Genomic DNA, 20,691 nt, shown 5'->3' with positions numbered 1-20,691 from the left:
TTCTGGCATGACACGTTGTTCTCTAGCGTACAGGTGCAGTGTTTCAATATGTTCCATCCTGACCTGTCTTCGCTCCAGGTGAGCCCGGAGGAGGATGTTTGAAGGACCATGCTTCACCACAGGACATCTCTGCTTGACGAGGCAACACTTCACAAAGCCTGAATAGTAGCGGGGATGACATTACACTGTTCAATCCAATATTAAGGGTGGTCCAAGGTTGTACCTGAAACGTATTCACAACAGAAATATTCCCATGTACGAACATAGACATAACTACTACGGTATACATGTTGAATTACTAGCTAATAAGCATTTCAGTGGCACCTGTACTTAGATTAGATTCTGACTTGACATGCGAGAGATCAAACACATAGGAGACCTGGATCTCATTAGCCAAGGGCAGTCAGAAAGTAGATGTTCACATTTCAGGACTCAAAGAGAGAGCTTCACTTCTAACCTCTCCCTTGACCCTTACCTCCACTCCTCCATCACCCATAACCCAACCCAATGTGGCCTTCCCCAGGGAGAAGACAGGTCACAGATGAAATAAGAGAGGGCGATGAGGAAAGAGAAAGAGAGTGTCCTGTTGGAATGCAGCGGGAGTGGACGATGACCTTGATACGCAAATAGACCATCTTCATTAAAAAGAGGATACATCTTCCCTGAAGATATTTATCATATCAGGGTCCATTGCCAGTGAGGTAGATCGCCTCTGCTTCATTTAATTATCATCATCTATTCAGCGCTATTTTTCATCTAGGCTTTTTTATATATCAAATGGGGCAGAGGTGGGCTAGGAGCTGTCTTTTAGATGCATGTAGGCAATTAAACACCAAGAAATAGCCAAGATTTACACTCGCAACCTTTTCCTAATGCCTGATCTTTCGATGAGAACCATGAAGAACTGGCTATTGATTTAGCACGTGTAATAATGCATTGACATGCAAGTTAATATCATAATGCTGTTGTTACCATGAATATTATCCAGTGCTATGTTGATACATTAGTTCATATTGATATCGTTCAAGTTAAAACGGGCATAAAGTGGGCACTATACCTGTGTATCGTGTTTTTATTTTAGCTTGAAATATCAACACTTGTCTCATTTCCATCCACATCCTTAATAGGGCATCAAACTCCACTGAAGACATTTAACAAGGAGAAAACCAGCTCATGATCACAATTAATCATGAAGTTCATAAAAAATGCAGAATGTCGCTAGACAATGTCAACAGTTAGTCATGATCAGCAGTCAACGTACACTCAGGCTGATTGGTCCGGGAGGGCTGCTGTGGAATAACAGACTAAAGCCATCATTATGCTCGGCACAGACAGAACGCCCGGGCCTGGGAGAGGGAAATGTCATTCATGCCGACATCTTCCCTCCCAGCATAGCTGGCGTGGTCCAGCAGCAGCAGCTAGAGCCACAGCAACAGCCTGCCGTTCCAGTCTAGCTGGAGGCCACTCTCTGTGTTCACCAATGGCATGGGCTGTGGACCACCGAAGTGACGCGTTAGTAATCGACACGAACATGCCGGGAGGTGCAGTGTTCGGGCCTCGGTGCCATCACGCCACACAATGACCACAATGACACGCCGAAGATCTCCCCCAAAACAATGCAAGGCCAAAACACCCATAGCTCTACAGCTGGGCTTTTGTCTCATTCTCTCGTGGCAACACAGGCGACAGCTCATACACCTACACCCTCCGCTTAAGTTGCCCTCCACAGCGAAAAGAGCTTGTTTATCACCTCGTAGCATATTGTCACCATCCTCACAGGGAAAAGGATGGCAAAACAGACAGACAGAGACAGAGGGGAGAGAGAGAGAGAGAGAGAGAGAGAGAGAGAGAGAGAGAGAGAGAGAGAGAAAGAGAGCGAGAGAGAGAGAGAGAGAGGGGTAATGGGAGAGAAAGAACATAATAGAGGGGACATAGGCTAATTAAGGGAGGCTAGATTAATTAGGCTTAGAGTCTGCCTGCCTCTCATACTCCCACTGTGCTCAGCACCAGCCCCCCCCATCAGGTCCCCTTGGCCCAAACACAGCTGTGTTCATATAGATGATTTCGCCATAGTCTAGGACTGATAGGAACGTCAACTGAATAAACTGCTTTGTACTATTTAAAGAGAGGCAGGACCAATTGGAATGTGCATGTTTGCCGCCATGCCTTGGCCTGCACCAGGGGCCATGGGAGCTTTACACCAGGTAGACACATACATTGTAGGCCAATAATCTGAGGAGAAAAACAAGCTAACACTAAATGCATGGCTGTCTGAGACTCAGAGGAGAACCGAGGAGAAAAACGTCTAGTGCAATACTCTCTCCTCACCAGATACACTGCCAGAACCCATCATAGGGGCAGGAAATAGATGAAGTCATGACCTCACACACTAAGCACTGAAGGGGTATCACAGGAAGCTGCTGAGGGGAGGACAGCTCATAGTAATTGCTGGAATGGCGTGAATGGAATGGTATCAACCACATGGAAACCATAAAGCAACCAACTTCAAGTGTTCCAAGGACACTTCAGGCCTCTCGGAAAGTTCTTCTTGGGTCACAAAGCTTCTTCAACAATCCTGCCCCCTCTGTTCCCCCTCTACTGCCAACCCTTAGTAAATTAATGTATTATCAATTCATCAAAACCCAGTTTATGCAAGTGGGAAAAGGGGATACCTAGTCAGCTGCGCAATGTGTCTTCCGTATTTAACCCAACCCCTCTGAATCAGAGAGGTGCCCCCGGGCTGCCTTAATCGATGTCATCAGCGCCTGGGGAGCAGTTGTTGTTGGGGGTTAACTGCCTTGCTCAAGGGCAGAACAGCACATTTTTCCACCTTTCTGGCTCAGGGATTCGAATCAGCGACCTTCTGTCCCAAAGCTCTTAACCGCTAGTCTACCTGCAGCTAAGTGCCAGGGAGAGGAAAATGGCCTACTTGGAAAGACTGAATAAAGCCTCCCACTGCATTCAAGATGACACTTTCAATGGCTCTTGGATCACCCTGCATGTTCAAAACAGAGGGAGAAGGCTTTTGAGATGCTGAGTGTTCCATAGGTTAATTTTACTGGTCACAAAGACACAGAGAACAGCCAAGCCCCCTCAGCCCTTCTCCATCTAACATTCTTGGTCCACTCCATACTCTCCATGGTGGAGTATGATGGAATGAATATTTATCACATTCCTGGCCAAGATGCTGGGAAAGGTTTAGGAAAAACAAAGTGGAAAAAAGCTGGAGTCTGCTATTTCTGCCCTGATTGACGGCCGGGCTGGTAGCGAGTAATTCATTTTGAGGGGGAGGCACAAGTGCCCTTGCACCAGATCCCAGCACAAGTTTATGATAATCCCAATAAATGATGATGCACCGCGCAGTCATTAAAAACTGTGATTGGCACTAAATCAAACAGGCTGCGCCTCTCAGGTCAGTGAGAACTATGTACAGCCTGTCCCTCTCCTCTCTCTCCCTCCGACTATCCATCCATCTCTCTCTCTCTCTGTCTCCCTTTCTACCTCTGCATCTCTCTGCTCCTCTCTCTGCTCCTCTCTCTGCTCCTCTCCCCTCTCCTGTCTCCTTTCCAACTTTTGTTTCAATTGTTGAGTCTTTCAGCTCATGTATTTCCACCTAACGCCACTTCTTATCGCCTCTTTGAAGTAGCATTAATGAGCAGGTAAACATAATCACTTTGAAACTGTTCAGACTTTTTTGTTTGTCTGCGTACGTGCAGATATAACAGCCTGAACATTTCTATAAGTGTCTGCTGGTGTTTTTGTGAAACTGGTGATCTAATTCACGCTTCAACTGACAAACAGGTTCAAGCCAACAGTTATAATCTCTACCGTCTACCGCATGGATTAATCCACTTTCATCATCTAGAGCGGTCAAAGGTACAAAACATCAATTTGTTAACCTACATCTGGATAGTCCACTGACTGTTGATTACTGCCCTTAGCATGTCCATTATTATGTGCACATGGAAATAGTGAGCCTTGATTTTTAAACAACAGAAGAGAAAAATAAATAGTATTATCAGGCGAATCCTTTAATGTGAAGGTGGGTGGTTTATCTCTCTGCTCCGACATGGAAATGCCAGTGTAGCTGCCACTAGGCCACGTCCGTGGGTCAAAACCACAAAGACACCCACACTAGTCACAGTTTCCATTAGCAAATAGACCTTGTTACACTATTGAGTGTGCAAAGGCATAACTCAAGGTATTATGACCATAGAGACCTCACTACCCTGTCAAGTGGGAGCCCATCCAGCTCATTTGTGTCAGCGCTGAGAAGGTACGGTAGCAAATCAGAAATGCATTAGATGCATGGGACTGCAAGAGAGAGAGAGAAAGAGAGATAGAGAGAGAGAGAGAGAGAGAGAGAGAGAGAGGAGACAGAGAGACAGAGAGACAGAGAGACAGAGAGACAGAGAGACAGAGAGACAGAGCGAGAGCGAGAGCGAGAGAGACAGAGAGCGAGAGACAGAGGGAGAGGGAGAGGGAGAGGGAGAGAGAGAGAGAGAGAGAGAGAGAGACAGACAGAGAGAGAGAGAGAGAGAGAGAGAGAGAGAGAGAGAGAGAGAGAGAGAGGAGAGAGAGAGACAGAGAGAGAGGAGAGAGAGAGACAGAGAGACAGAGACAGAGAGAGAGAGAGAGAGACAGAGAGCGAGAGACAGAGGGAGAGGGAGAGAGAAGACAGAGAGAGAGACAGAGAAAGAGAGAGAGAGAGAGAGAGAGAGAGAGAGAGAGAGAGAGAGAGAGAGAGAGAGAGAGAGAGATGAAGGTGTGGACTGATTAAAAGCGCAGCTCCCTTTGCACTGATTGCGCTAAATTTTGGAAAGCATCCCACTTTAGATAGGAACGTCCCAGAGCAAAAAGGAACATGTCCACTCATCTTAATAAGACATAGTAAAGTGAATGGCCTGATGAATGGTCTGAAAAGAGAAAGCAGAAGCCTCATCCTTTCAGAGTCAGACTCTACAAACTCAATACCCTCTACAGACGCTGCCATCAAAGACTAAACAGCTGCCGGTATTATATCTCAATCACTGGAAATGAAGCAAGATTGATAGGCCATTGCTGCAAAAACAATCAGTACGTACCAAATGACACTGTGAGAGGGGCATTGTGGGATAGTTTCCCTCCCTATAGAGGTTGGTGGGTATGGAGCCTTATTGTGAAAATATCCACATACACCCACACAAGTTGGTTACAGATAGCTGCTTCTAACCAGTTGTTGATGTACCATTACTGTAATTTCCGGCCCCTAATGATATACAGTACATGATTAAATACAAGTAAAAAAGGCCTGAGTGGAATTCTGCATTATGTATCCCTTCTTTAATTATCAGCATTATCTATGATCTTCCTCACATTTCAAGAGGCGATCAATGAGTTGGATGGTGGGGCTCTGATCCCTAAGTGTACTTGCTGGCTTCATGGCACAATCAATCCCAAATGAATCCATTGTCGGTTTTGCAAAAAAAAAAAAACTTTTATTACCTTGCTAATCCAATTGATAAAAGGCACCATTATTTTTCATAGTGAAAGACAGCCTTCGAATATATGACATGTATGCAAGGAGCACCCTCAGGGTCGCTTCATAGGCCACATATCTCTAGAGAATGTGTGTTTGTGAGCGTGTCTCTCTCTCCCCCCTCTCTTTCTCCCCCTCTCCCTTTATCTCTCTCGCCACCCTTCTGTTGCTCTCTCTCCCTTCTCTTCCGCTCTCTCTCTTCCTCCCTCTCCCACCCCATCTCTCTCTCTCTCTCTCTCTCTCTCTTGCACACATCCATGCTAGTCAATGCCTGGGGATGCATGACATTGATGAAAACACAGTTTTTTTGCGATGGTAAGAGACTTCAAACGTGTGTCTGAATCTATCCCGTTCCTATGATGTGAAAAAGCTACACACTGGACATGTGAGGATAGAATACTATACCCTTGCAGGGAGAATAGAACTCATCAATTGTGAGTGGCATGCATTTTCCTGCAGTGGAAGGCAGCCAAATGGCATTAGAGTCTATGCAGCAGCAGTAGCAGCAGCAGTACTTGCCATAGAGCAGGAGCCTGACTGGGGCGAATGATAGATAGGTAATTCACTAAAAAATAATGTGTGCTTGAAGAAGCATAGGAAAAGGGTGGAAAAAACAAAGATATGAGACCTCTAAGAATAGCCAAGCAGGAGAGCGAAAGGTTTCTTGTATGTGCCCACGTGTGCATATCCTGCACAGGCACTCAAGCAGAGACACACACCTACGCACAGGAGGAAGGTATTTTGAACTCTGAAGCTGGCTGTATTTACACAGGCAGCCTAATTCTGATGTTTTTCTTTCACAAATTGGTCTTTTGACCAATCAGATCAGCTCTGAAAAATATCTTAATGTGAAAAGATCTGATGTGATTGGTCAAAAGATATCAGAATTTGGCTGCCTGTGTAAACGCAGCCACTCTGTGTCTTTCGCCATAAGCAGGAAACCATGGATTTATCTACTGTATATATTCATCAAAAGTGAATCTATGAATAGTAACGTTAGCCTGTGCTAACACAGGCAGCCCATTTCAAAGACCAATTAGTGGAAAAATTGGGCTGTCTGTGTAAATGCCTATGTAAACGCAGCCCAATTGTGTAAAAGCGGCCAAAGTGTGTCAGATCGTGATAAATTCAGCACAGCTGGCCTCAATAAGTTACAGACATACTTACTGATCTGAATTGGGCAAAAGGATTTGACATTGGTTTGATAGGATCTGTCCTTTAATTCTGTCTGTTGTTTCCTCTTTTGCCTTGCAGTTTGATCCAGCCACAGAGGAAAACATGCCAATCTGCTGGACTTTTCTTTAAAGACCTCTGATCTGGCAAAAAAAAAAGAAGCTTTGCGCTGGCGGTGATCACAGGATGGACAGCTGTCTGTGGAGAGCTGTCTTTGTGTATGTGTGGACCCAGCACTGTCAATCTATCTGTCTAGTCTGGATGGCTGCTGATTTTTCGGCCTGCCTAACTGCCTTTCCTGTCTGTGTGTCAAGTTTCCTACCTTCTATGTATTCTGCCCTTCCAGCTTACCTGGTTTCACCTGTCTCTCTGCCTGTCTCGCTGCCAGTCTACTGTTCTACCTGTCTCTCTGCCTGTCTCGCTGCCAGTCTACTGTTCTACCTGTCTCTCAGCCTGTCTCGCTGCCAGTCTACTGTTCTACCTGTCTCTCTGCCTGTCTCGCTGCCAGTCTACTGTTCTACCTGTCTCTCAGCCTGTCTCGCTGCCAGTCTACTGTTCTAACTGTCTCTCTGCCTGTCTACTGTTCTACCTGTCTCTCTGCCAGTCTACTGTTCTACCTGTCTCTCTGCCTGTCTCTCTGCCAGTCTACTGTTCTACCTGTCTCTCAGCCTGTCTCGCTGCCAGTCTACTGTTCTACCTGTCTCTCTCCCTGTCTACTGTTCTACCTGTCTTGCTGCCAGTCTACTGTTCTACCTGTCTCTCTGCCTGTCTACTGTTCTACCTGTCTCTCTGCCAGTCTACTGTTCTACCTGTCTCTCAGCCTGTCTCGCTGCCAGTCTACTGTTCTACCTGTCTCTCTGCCTGTCTCGCTGCCAGTCTACTGTTCTACCTGTCTCTCAGCCTGTCTCGCTGCCAGTCTACTGTTCTACCTGTCTCTCTGCCTGTCTACTGTTCTACCTGTCTCTCTACCTGTCTCGCTGCCAGTCTACTGTTCTACCTGTCTCTCTGCCTGTCTCGCTGCCAGTCTACTGTTCTACCTGTCTCTCAGCCTGTCTCGCTGCCAGTCTACTGTTCTACCTGTCTCTCTGCCTGTCTCGCTGCCAGTCTACTGTTCTACCTGTCTCTCTGCCTGTCTCGCTGCCAGTCTACTGTTCTACCTGTCTCTCAGCCTGTCTCGCTGCCAGTCTACTGTTCTACCTGTCTCTCAGCCTGTCTACTGTTCTACCTGTCTCTCTGCCAGTCTACTGTTCTACCTGTCTCTCAGCCTGTCTCGCTGCCAGTCTACTGTTCTACCTGTCTCTCTGCCTGTCTCGCTGCCAGTCTACTGTTCTACCTGTCTCTCAGCCTGTCTCGCTGCCAGTCTACTGTTCTACCTGTCTCTCTGCCTATCTACTGTTCTACCTGTCTCTCTGCCAGTCTACTGTTCTACCTGTCTCTCAGCCTGTCTCGCTGCCAGTCTACTGTTCTACCTGTCTCTCTGCCTGTCTACTGTTCTACCTGTCTCTCTGCCAGTCTACTGTTCTACCTGTCTCTCTGGCTGTCTACTGTTCTACCTGTCTCTCTGCCTGTCTCGCTGCCAGCCAACTGCCTGTCTGCCTGTCTCACAACTCTTCAGGCTGCCGTGCCTCCAGCCCAGGATGACTCTAATGGCACTGTCAGCCACAATAACCTGACAAGGTTATTTTTGTCCGGAGGAGAAAAAGTCCTGCACTACTAGTGTAAGCAAACAGCTACATAACTGCATAAACAATTAAAACACATGCAATGAATGCAAAAGCCCAGTGGCTCATCATGTTGTAAAATAAGTCGAGAAGCTTCAATAAAATAAGTTTAAGGCTTTGAAAAGTGGATTTTAAAAGGAAATAAAGGGAGAAAATGGTAACCACCAAGCCAGACGGGGAGAAGAGAACAAGAATGGATGTTGTAGAGATAATAAAATGAGGAAGAGGGACAAGGAGAGAAAGCAAATTAGGTAAGGAATATATAAGTGGAGAGTACCAATAAAGATGCACTTGGGTTGCCTTGGGGAAAATGTTAAGGAAGAGAGCAGTCTTTGCTTCTTTTCCAGGTAATCCGATTGCTATATTGGTGATCTAACACCCTCATTAAGCAAGGATCAAAAGGCATTGTGAAAAGCGACGGCACAGAACCGCAGTGTGTAAGATACAGGATTAGGAGGATGAGAGAGATATTCTCTCACTAACGGTGAGTGTTTGAAGTCCCCCGCATGCCTAATTGTCAACTAAAGACACTACCATCTAAATTCAGCTTGCCTGCTGTATTGCAGACCAATTTCTTTTGCCACCGGCAATCCTCAGAGTGTTTTGTGGTGTGATGCTGTTCAAGCCATTAACAATCTGACTTAATGATCTGGCTTTTTATGGGAAATAAACATACATTTATCTCAGGAACACTGTGATGTCATAAGACAATTTTTTTTCTTTTTTTTTGTATCCTGTTAGCAAACACGGTTTTGCTTGTCGCATTTTCAGGCCTGAATAAATATGAGAGTTGTCCAAAAGAAGCAAGGAAAAAATGACCTGAAATTGCAGATGAATATTAGTGTATCCTTTTCCTTTGAACTTGTTGAAGACCCATTTGAGCAATTCCCTACCTTGTAAGAGTAACGTATTGCGTAACACAGCGTATAAAAAAAGCATACGAGTGTTGCCAAATCACCAAAGTCATAAAACCCACAGCCAGACAGACAAACAAACACACTGTCTTCAAAGGCAAACGTCAGAATACAAAAAGACACTTTTAACAGCATCAGAGCTAAACGGTCACAGTGAACACAGAGAATACTACGCCTTGAAACACTGATCCAAGACCAGTTTAACCAGACCTGATTGAAGACCATTTACAAGATATCTGAAGAAAACAACACTTTATAAAATACAGTTCTGAAAATAAACAAACCTTTTTTTGGGGGGGGGGGGGGGGTGACCCAACATAGAGGACAAAACAAACAGTAGGAGCAAATGTAAACGTTTAAATGACGTGAAATGTATGCTTAGCTTCTATCTGTTGAGATTCTACTATGTTGTCAAAAACAAGGTGATTCCAAAAGAAAGAGAAGCACTGGACTTTGTCCCACAGTGTGTTTTATCTTTTTGTTTGTCTAATGATTCATTTGTCCAGTGAATTCAGACATTCCCAGTGGCACTCCTTATGGACGTTTTAAACAATGAATATTTGTAGAAGTACATGTATTGTGATGCATGTGTGTGTGTGTGTGTTTGTTTGTTTGTATATGTGTGTGTGTGTCTGTTGTACACCTGTAGGTATATGAAGGGAAGACAGAGAGGCATAGATGGTAAGCTAGTCAGAGGAAGCTGTGTATGACGTTTTTTACCGGCATCCATTGTGAGTCTGGGCTATAATAGTTGTAGGATAAAGTCATCAGTGGAGAGGGAATCTTCTTGCTGTCACAACAGTGTCCATTATCATTCCAAGTGTCTAGGGATGAATCTCCCCACAAACAAAGTGGCTAATTGAAAACAGAACTGAGATGTGATAAACACAAACAAAAAATGCCTTTGACATTTTGGTGGGTAAAAACTGCACCTAAATAAGCAATTGAATCCACCTCTCAGAATACATGGGTAAAAAACTGTAACTTATCACAAACAAGCTAGTGGAATTATTCAGGATAGGAAATCTAATCGGTTGTACGTATTGCATTTCAACACAATGTTACATCAAATAATGTTTTTCCTCTTATTAACAGAGACAAGGGTGTAAGTGAATAGCATAACTCTTCTTTGATCACAATGAAAACTACTCAAGGCAAGGATAGCGACATCCCACAAAGAGCACACCATTCCTTACCAAAACAAAGCTACAGCCAATCCAAGAGGGGAGATACGGAAATAAAGCCACTGATGTAATATCAATCAAAAGCAGTAAACATTTACCTCAGGTTGCCTCGCTGTGGAAGAGATTTGATTAGGAGGGGTGGCGGATGGTGTGGGTCATACCTCGCATTCCCTGGAGCCTGAGATGGTGTAGGTGCAGGAGCCAGTCCCATTGACAAGCACGTCCATGGCCTCCGAATTGGTGGGCTTGTAGTCCACATAGTACTCCTGCAGTGGGGAACTCAGCGTGCGCTCCGTCTCTCTGGCTTTTTTCCGACGCTTACGAGCTGCGGCCGAGTGCTCCTGCAGCTGCTTGACACTGCTGGGATAGCGCTTCCACGAAACGTAGATCACCAACAGGATCATCACCACAGACAAGAACAGGGCAACGCTCCCCGCCACTATCTTGTGAAAGGACACAGGCTCAAACTGTTCAGGTGGTGGCGCCACAACCGAGGTAACAGCTGGAGACGTAGGGCCTCCTTTGGATCCCTCCCCCCTCTTCCCACCTTGCGTGGGTGGTGTGGGGTAGACTGGGCGGCGCTCTGTCTGGTCTGGGTCATTAGATGGTGTGGGTGGGGCGCTGGCCGTGATGGGTGTGATTGCGTTATCCCGACACACACTGTGGGTGTCAACAGCATCCATGACCTTCTCTCCCTGCGCTTCCTTGGGGGCAGCGCAGATCATGTTGTTCTCCTTGTTCCCCTTGAAGTTCCTCAGCCAGACCACCAGGGGGCAGACCACAGGACCACAGTCCCACACGTTCCCCGCCAGGCTGATGGTGATCAGAGAGATCCAGGCAGACACGGTCTCCTGGGACACGTTGGTCAGCTTGTTGGAATCCAGATTGAGTGTTTGAAGGTTGGGCAAGCATTGGTAGACTGTAGCATCCACCTCTTGCAGATCATTGCCAGACAGGTCCAGCTTCTGCAGGGAGGTCCAGGTCCAGGTCAGGCCCTGGCTCATGGAGCGGATGCGGTTCCACTGCAGGTACAGCGCCCGCAGGTTGTAGAGGCGTGGGAAGTGGGAAAAGTTTATCTTGGAAAACTGGTTGTGCTCCAGGTGCAGCTCGGTCAGCTTCAGCAGGCCTGAGAAGGCGTTGCGTGTGATGCTGCGCAGGCGGTTGTAGCCCAGGTCCAGGAACTCCAGGTTTCTGCAGTCCTGGAACAGACGCACAGGAATGCTTTTCAAGGAGTTGGAGCGCATGTGCAGGCTGAGGAGCTTGCGGAGGCCCTGGAACTGGCCCGGCTGCAGAGACGCCAGTTTGTTGTAAGACAGGTCCAGGTTGCGGAGGTTGGGTACAGGGTGGAAAGTGGTGTTGTGGAGCATTGTGATCTTGTTTGAGCTCAGTATCAGCTCCTTGAGCCTTCGGACGCCTTGGAAGGCCAGTACGTCTACAGAGGCAATGTAGTTGTGGTCTAAGTAGAGCCAGATGAGCTGGTTGAGGCCCACAAACTGTCCAGCTCTGAGACTGACCAGACTGTTGTAGCGTAAGGACAGGCCTTGGCAGCCCCCTGAGAGGTTCTTGGGCACATCGCGAAAACCGCTGGACTCACAGTAGACAATTTTCCCATCGCAGCGACAGCTCTTGGGGCATGGACGCTCGCTGAGGGACGGAGATGCTGCCAGCCACACCTGCATGAGCAGAGGCACCATAAGCCAGCGGCGCCGCATGGCAGAGGCTGCAGAGAGGGACAGAGAGAGAGAGAGAGAGAGAGAGAGAGAGAGAGAGAGAGAGAGAGAGAGAGAGAGGAAAAAATATTTTTACTGAAAGTGTCTGACAACAACCCATCTGGTTGGAAATGGTGTAGAAAATTGTGGTTTTAAACTGCAATCGACCAGAATTGAGTCTTCCCACAAGCCGCCACAGTGCTTGAGCCAAAACTAGAGATGTCATAAAAGCAGGCTGAAACACAGCAAATGAACATTCAGGAGCTGGCGATTGTGTATACAAATCCAGAGGCGTATCTATTTAGAATCTAGCCACTACACATTGACCCATAACAGAGCGGTTAAGGGTCTGAGTAAATTATGGTGTTCACTTCCAAAAAGTTTAAACAAAGGAGTCAGCTCTCTAGAAACCCTATGGAATTAAACAACTCTGTGTCCAAACAAAATACATACATGTATACTAACCCTTTGAGCGCACATCATTAAATAAGCAAACGCACAGACAAAAAAGGGAATCTGATCACGCTGTGCCGTCTCTTTGGATATCCTGCTACTGCTACTTCGGGTTATAAAACATGTAGAAGAAATACTGCAGATACAGACGGTTGAATCAGTGATGGTGATCATGACAATCGGTCAGTATGAAGATGTAGGATCTTATTTTGAGCCAGCTTTCTACAGCAGGAAATGAATCCTGCAGCAACAGAAACTGTGAATTGTTATGTGGATTATAATTCATAGACATTTTGGCAGGGGTTGATATATTTTTCTTAAGGGGAAAATCCAGTCTGAAATTTCTAAGTGGAAAATACAAACTTCAGAAGCCTTTTTTAAACCTCAAATACACTACAAGTTTAACATTTCCAGAAAGTTCTCCTGTAACAGGGTGATAAAATGAAGATCCAATATCTGTACATGTAGCCTGGTGTGATATCGGTCTTCATCCTTAGGTGAGAGTGAGCTGTTTACATTAAAAGCGCTCCCCTTACAGAGTCACTAACGATCTGTTATTAAGGGTGCATTGATTTTCTCCTGAGGAGTGCATCCATTTCTTATGTGTGCTCTTTTCTCTGGGCTAAACCTCCGTAATGTGATAGCCTGTAAACATCCTCTAATCAAAAGATAGGATGAATGTCTGGTTTAACATAGTCCATAGCTGTGTTTCATTGGTTATCACATGTGTATGTCATGGTGACAGTCCAATCATCCTAGGTTTTGCTCTATGAAAGAAAATGTGACTGTGATGTTGTCTGCATGATAAAGTTTCGAATGTGTCGCAAAACTGAACAAATTAAGAGATAGAATGAGACCAAGGAATACAATGCATTTGAAGGTACTTGGGCTTTAGTGCAACAAAATGTATGTTCTAAAATTCAGATTTAAATGTATCATCTCGGGGTGACAGTTTATCAGAATTAATTATTTGACCAATGGAGGCCGAGAAGCATCCTACAGCACATGAAGAGTTCCATTACCTTACGCTATATTTCCATTTTCAGAAATGTTGGTAAATTTGCTTTTATTATTTCATTTAAAAATGATATTTTCATAGCATGGGGTTGTTTGATGACAGACACGTATTTGTTAAAAATCGATCACTTGATGGTTTCATTTCAGAGAGACAAATAATCATGTTTTTTTTGCAAAATGCTATATATCCACCTCACTCTCAGAGAAACAGGTAGTACTACTAGGTTTTACACACATTCAAATGTAACAAATAACGACATTTTTATTAACAGCAGGCTCCATCTTCTGTTGAATTTCTACATTTAAAAATATTATTTTTCATTGTATGTATATTGAATTATTATTTGCAGTTGTCACTATGACAATGAACACACCCTGAAAGAACTGAATGGTATTGTGCTACCACCTTATTAATAGCCCTAAAGCATGCAGTAGGATGTGGCGATCAGTTGATTGACAGGTGTACTGTAGAACGATAAACTTTCCTCTAGTGTGGATGCTCGCCAATCCGGACAAAAAACTTCTTTAATATAACAAAAAAAAAACGCTACTGCAATGCTGCCATCTGTAGGATGCTAACGAGAGTGCTTTGTTAAGGACGATGTTATGGAAAAGTGTTTGTTCACATCCATCTATGTCAACATTTATAATTGGCTGATGCCATAATCAAGGTCTGGTGAGGTCAGCATAATGCCAGGTTATCTGATAGGAGCCGCTACAATGCGTTCTAAGTAAATTGACGGGTCTTAATTGCATCTTGAGATTGAGAAAAGGTTTCAAGTTAAAGTGTGGCCCCACACTCGTATCAAAAAAAAGATCTAATTAGGCAAACCAACATTATGGAAACACAACAATGTTTATGAATTGCATATTTTTCCGTGTTTTCTGTGTGATACATTATGTGTGGGCAGCTAAAACAAGGTGTGTTCGTCAGATTCAGTGTGCATTTACACATTCTCCTAAAAGAATCGAGTGAGAAGCATTCAACTCTCAAATGTTTTCATGTGCAGCTTTATTAAAATAGATTGTGAGATACATAATTTAGCTTGTACCCTCTTCACTAGGCACCTTCATGCCCTGATTAACACTATGTGTGGTTTAATGAGCGGCCCATGCACTAATGCTTCACTAAGTCATCTTCTTCTCCTCAGCTTCTTATCTTATTCAGAGATGAACAGAAGTTGCCCTCAGAGGTGTCATTCATAAACTGTTTCTCTATTACCACCTCTCTACCATGCTTCCCTTGTCATTACCATTTGGTTACAATATCATACTGGTTAACTGTCACCTATTAATTCCTAGCACTCTCCCATTATCACTTCAGTTGTTTAAACTACTTTCCCCTTGAACTGCATAGGCTGTTTTTGCCTGTTTCAACCCATACAAGTCAGTCATTCACACCTCTGCACACCCTTGATACACCTTAGCTTTTTATTGTGACTACCATTATCATACTGTGCTAGGACAGACTGTATAAATCCATTTCTGTAACAGAATCACTCAGCTGCTACTACTACAACAGCTACTACTACTACTATAACTACAACAGCTACTACTACTACTGCTACTGATCCTACTACTACAACAGCTACTACTACTACTATAACTACAACAGCTACTACTACTACTACTGCTACTGATCCTACTACTACAACAGCTACTACTACTGCTACTGCTCCTCCTCCTACTACTACTACAATAGCTACTACTACTACTACTAATACTACTACTACTGATCCTACTACTACAACAGCTACCACTACTGCTACTGCTCCTCCTCCTACTACTAATACTACAACAGCTACTACTACTACTACTACTACTACTGCTACTGCTCCTCCTCCTCCTCCTACTACTACTACTGCTGCTACTACTACTACTACTGCTGCTACTGCTCCTCCTGCTACTACTACTACTACTACTACTACTACTACTACTGCTACTGCTCCTCCTCCTACTACTACAACAGTTACTAATACTACTACTAATACAACAGCTACTACTACTACAACAGCTACGACTACTACTACTACTGCTACTGCTCCTACTACTACTGCTACTGCTACTGCTCCTCCTACTACTGCTACTGCTACTGCTCCTCCTCCTACTACTACAACAGCTACTACTACTACTACTACTACTACAACAGTTACTACTACTACTACTAATACAACAGCTACTACTACTACAACAGCTACGACTACTACTACTACTGCTACTGCTCCTACTACTACAACCACAACTACAACAGCTACTACTACTACCACTACTTTTAGTATTTAGTATTTATTAGGATACCCATTAGCCAAGGCAGCAGCTTCTACTCTTGGGTTCCAAACTGGAATAAAACAATTACATCACAACAAAACAAAACAACAGCCTACATCACAAACAAAATAATACATCATATACGACATTATTACTTAATTTTTTACACATGTAAAATCTAAAATGTACAATACAACGTGTGTCTCTTCATAGTCCGACGTGTGCCATGAGGTGCTGTTTAATCCCTTTTTATCGGATTTTATTTCTCGCTTGAGTTACTTGATGTGGAAGAGAGTTCCATGTAGACATGGCTCTATGTAGTACTGTGAGCTTCGCAGTTTGTTCTGGACTGTCTTGTGGGGTATGTATGGGTGTCTGAACAGTGTGGTAGCTGTTTGAACAGACAGTTTGTGCTTTCAACATGTCAATGCCTCTCACAAAGGCAAGCAGTGATGCAGTCAATCTCTCCTCTACTTTGAGCCAGTAGAGATTGACATGCATGTTATTGATATTAGCTCTCGGTGTACAATTAAAGGCCAGGAGGGCTGCTCTTTCTGGGCTAACTGTAAATTGCCTATGTCCTTCTTTGTGCCACTTGACCATATAACTGGGCAGTAGTCCAGGTGCGATAAAACTAGGGCCTGTAGGACTTGTTTAGTTGATTGTGATGTCAAGAAATCAGAGCAGCGTTTTATTACGAACAGACCTCTCCCCATCTTAGCTACCGTTGCATCAATATGTTTTGACCATGACAGTTTACAATCTAGGATTACACCCAGCAGTTTAGTCTCCTCAACTTGCTCAATTGCCACATTATTCATTACAAGACTTAGATGAGGTTTATGGTTTAGTGAATGATTTGTCTCAAATACAAAAGCTTTACGTTTTTTATATATTTCTGCCTAGCTTATTACTAGCCACTGACTCTAAAACTGAGTCAGTGGCTAGTAATGACTTTAAAACGGCTCTTTTTTAAATGTTGCAGTGATTTCACCTGCTGTGGTAGCTGACGTGTATAATGCTGAGTCATCAGCATAGAGAGCCTTCAGAAAGTTTTCACAACCCTCAACTTTTTCAAAATGTTGTTGTGTTACGGCCTGAATTTAAGACCTATTGGTAGATGGGTAAAAAAAAGAAGCAGACATTGAATATCCCTTTGAGCATGGTGAAGTTATTCATTACACTTTTGATGGTGTATCAATACACCCAGTCATTACAAAGATATATGCGTCCTTCCCAACTCAGTTGCCAGAGAGGAATGAAACTGCTCAGGGATTTCACCATGAGGCCAATGGTGACTATAAAACAATTACGAGTTTAATGCCTGTGAAGGGAGAAAACTGGATGGATCAACAACATTGTAGTTATAATACTAATTTAATTGACAGAGTCAAAAGAAGGAAGACTGTACAGAATAAAAATATTTAAAAAAATGCATCCTGTTTGCAACAAGGAACTAAAGTAATACTGCAAAAGAAAATTGGCAAAGCAATTCAATTTTGTCCTGAATATGTGTTAAGTGTTAAGTTTGGGTCAAATCCAATAGAACACATAACTGAGTAACATTCTTCATATTTTCAAGAATAGTGGTGGCTCCATATGTTATGGGTATGCCTGCTTTCAGTAAACACTGGGAGACAAATTCACCTTTCAGCAGGACAATAACTTTAAACACAAGGCCAAATACACACTGGAGTTGCTTACCACAACAACAATGAATGTTCTTGAGTGGCCAGGTTATAGTTTTGACTTAAATCGGCTTGGGAATCTATGGAAAGACTTGAAAATGGCTGTCTAGCAATGATCAACAACCAACTTGACAGAATTTTTTAAAGAAAAATGCAAATATTCTACAATCCAGGTGTGCAAAGCTCTTAGAGACTTACCCAGAAAGACTCACAGCTGTAATCGCTGCCAAAGGTGAAGTCAAGGGGTATGAATCCTTATTGAAGGCACTGTACATAGAACCACTGACTCAAGGCTAGTGGTCAGTCATTACAGTGCATTCAGAAAGTATTCATAGCCTTTGACCACATGTGGTCGTGTTACAGCCTGAATTCACAATGGATTAAATGTTTTCTCTCATCCATTTACACACAATACCCCATAATGACAGTGAAACAGGTTTTTAGACATTTTTGCAAATGTATTTAAAATGAAAGACAGAAATATCTAATTTACATAAGTATTCACACCCTGAGTCAATACTTTGTAGAAGCATTTTTAGCGGTGTCACGATCGTCGTATGGAGGGGACCAAAGCGCAGCGTGGTGTGAATACATTCTTTATTGAATGAACACTTAAACAAAAAACAACAAAACGATTAAGACTAACGTGACCGTTATATAAACACTGTGCTAACATGCAACATAACATAGACAATAACCCACCAAATACCCAAAGTAGATGGCTGCCTAAATATGGTTCCCAATCAGAGACAACAATAAACACCTGCCTCTAATTGAGAACCAATCTAAGCAACCATAGACCTACATAAACACCTAGATTGAAATAACCCCATAAATCTACAAAACCCCTAGACAGTACAAAACCTTAGATGAGACAAAACACACATACCACCCTCGTCACACCCTGACCTAACCAAAATATATAAAGAAAACTAAGAATACTCAGGTCAGGGCGTGACAAGCGGCGATTAAAGGTTTGAGTTGTGTTGGGTATGTCTGTATAAGCTTTGTGGATTTTCTCTTATTCTACCTTGCAAAAATTCCCAAGCTCTGTTAAGGTCGATGGGGAGCTGTGGAAATAGCAATCTTCAAGACTTTCCACAGATTTTCAATGGGATTTGGGCATTGGTTGGACCACTCAAGGACTTTCACATTCTTGTTCTGAAGCCATTAGACCATTGCTTTGGCAAAAAAAATAAAAAATTGCACTCTGAAGCAGGTTCTCATTAAGGATTTGCTTGTATTTGGCTACATCAATTGTTCCCTCTATCCTTACTAGTCTCCCAGCATCCCCATAGCATGATGCTGCTACCCCAATGCTTTACGTTAGGGATGTTAGACAGCTGATGAGCTGTACCTGTTTTTTTCCCCCAGACATTTCCCAATAATGGAGACCACTGTGCTCAAAGAATCTTTCAACACTCTCAAAATTGTTTTATACCCTTCCCCAGATATATTCCTCATCATAATTATATTTCGGAGATCTACGGACAGTTCCTTAAACTTCATGGTACAGTTTCTGCTCTGACATGCACTGTCAACTGTGGGACCTTATGTAGACATTATGTCCAAACAACTGAATTGGCAACAGGTGGACTCCAAACAGGTTGTTGTGACATCTCAAGGATGATCATAGAAAATTGGATGCACCTGAGCTCAATTTGCAGTGTCACAGCAAAGGGGTGTGAATTCTTACGTAGATAAAAAATATTTCTGTATTTCATTTGGTTGATTTTGCTGAGTTGGTATATTTTGTGAGTTTGTTGCTCAGATAGAGCTTATTTGATGTCGTTTGTTAGTTTGTTTGAAAATTGTTTAATATTCTGTTTCATTTGTTCCCAGGGGGAGAAGGGGAAGGCACCTTGGGAGTGCTTAGGCAAGAGGCCCGCGGGCATACATATACCCGTAGCATATTCGCTGTCTAGGCACACTAGGTAAGACCTGGGCGGACCACCCCCTGTATTTTGGTTAGGGCACCAGGTGGTGCTAAATTAGGTAAGTAGTGGGTAGGCAGGTAAGATAGGAGAGGGGGAGGTTTTGAGATTTACTTTCTTTGCTTTGGTTCCGTCCAGCCCCTTTTTCCCCATATTACCGTGTAAAGGAATAAAGTCCTTGTAAACGGTACCACATTCTGTCTGTTGTCATTCTTACTTGCACCTACAGTCCATACCTTTTTCGCTTCACAGAGAGTTTAGTTGTAGCAGGGTGTTGCGTTCCCTCTTCATAGAGGCGTGCGTAACATAATGGGGGCTCATCCGGGATATTTTTCCATTAAACCGGACCCTGCTGCTCTGAGCTCTCTGTGGTTAGTGATTGAGGTGTGATGGTAGGTTGTGAGTTTGGATGACTTGTTTAGTTAGTGTGTTCAGGAGACTGCATTGTATATAAGATGGCTGCAACAGCCATCTCCAAGTTTTTTGAAGCACCCTCTATTGATTTTTTGGGTAGGTTTTGTAAAGTAGACCTTATAGCTATAGCTGACCATTATGGATTTGTTATCCCTGAGAAAGCCCTAAAGGCTGAGCTATTGGTGCTAGTCAGGGAGGGTTTAGTGAGAGAACGGATTCTCTCATTGCAAGGAGAGGAGACGGGTAGACCTTCCGATGCCAAGTCAGAGGACAGGGTGGAGGAAGGGGTTCCTCGTACCCCCTTTACATTGCCCCGATTCGATCATTTATCTTCTGCTTCGGGTCGTTCAGATGGGACTGCTAGGCTGAAGGTGAGGCTGGCTCGGTTAGAAATGGAGCAAAAAGATAAAGAGAGACAGATGAATTTTGAACTTGAAATTAGGAAAATAGAAGCTGACAAGGAGGTGAGGATCCAACAACTGGAGCTAGACGCTGGCTCCAGTGCGACTCCACAAGCTGCTCATCATCAAGCCCACTTCGACGTGAGTAAAAACATAGCTTTAGTCCCTCCATTCCGAGAGTTGGAAGTTGATTATTATTTCTCTGCGTTTGAGCGTGTGGCCGCTGCTCTGCATTGGCCACTCGAGGTTTGGCCGCTCCTGTTACAATGTAAATTGTCTGGGAAAGCCCAGGAAGTA

The 20,691-nt window shown here is 43.8% G+C and overlaps 1 protein-coding gene across 1 annotated transcript in view; it reads right to left on the bottom strand.

Moving 5' to 3' along the window:
* LOC115123797 (leucine-rich repeat transmembrane neuronal protein 4) overlaps window positions 1-12,222 on the bottom strand; it is a 101,635-nt gene extending 89,413 nt beyond the window's left edge. The window contains exon 1 of the mRNA XM_029653156.2: window positions 10,672-12,222. Coding sequence (XP_029509016.2) covers window positions 10,672-12,222 — 1,551 coding nt within the window. The remainder of the gene's footprint in view (window positions 1-10,671) is intronic.
* Window positions 12,223-20,691: the final 8,469 nt, after the last annotated feature.

The sequence above is a fragment of the Oncorhynchus nerka genome, linkage group LG4, assembly GCF_034236695.1.
Source record: "Oncorhynchus nerka isolate Pitt River linkage group LG4, Oner_Uvic_2.0, whole genome shotgun sequence".
Classification (NCBI taxonomy): domain Eukaryota; kingdom Metazoa; phylum Chordata; class Actinopteri; order Salmoniformes; family Salmonidae; genus Oncorhynchus; species Oncorhynchus nerka.
Note: the sequence above shows the minus strand (reverse complement) of the source record. Positions and strands in the feature narration are given on the sequence as shown.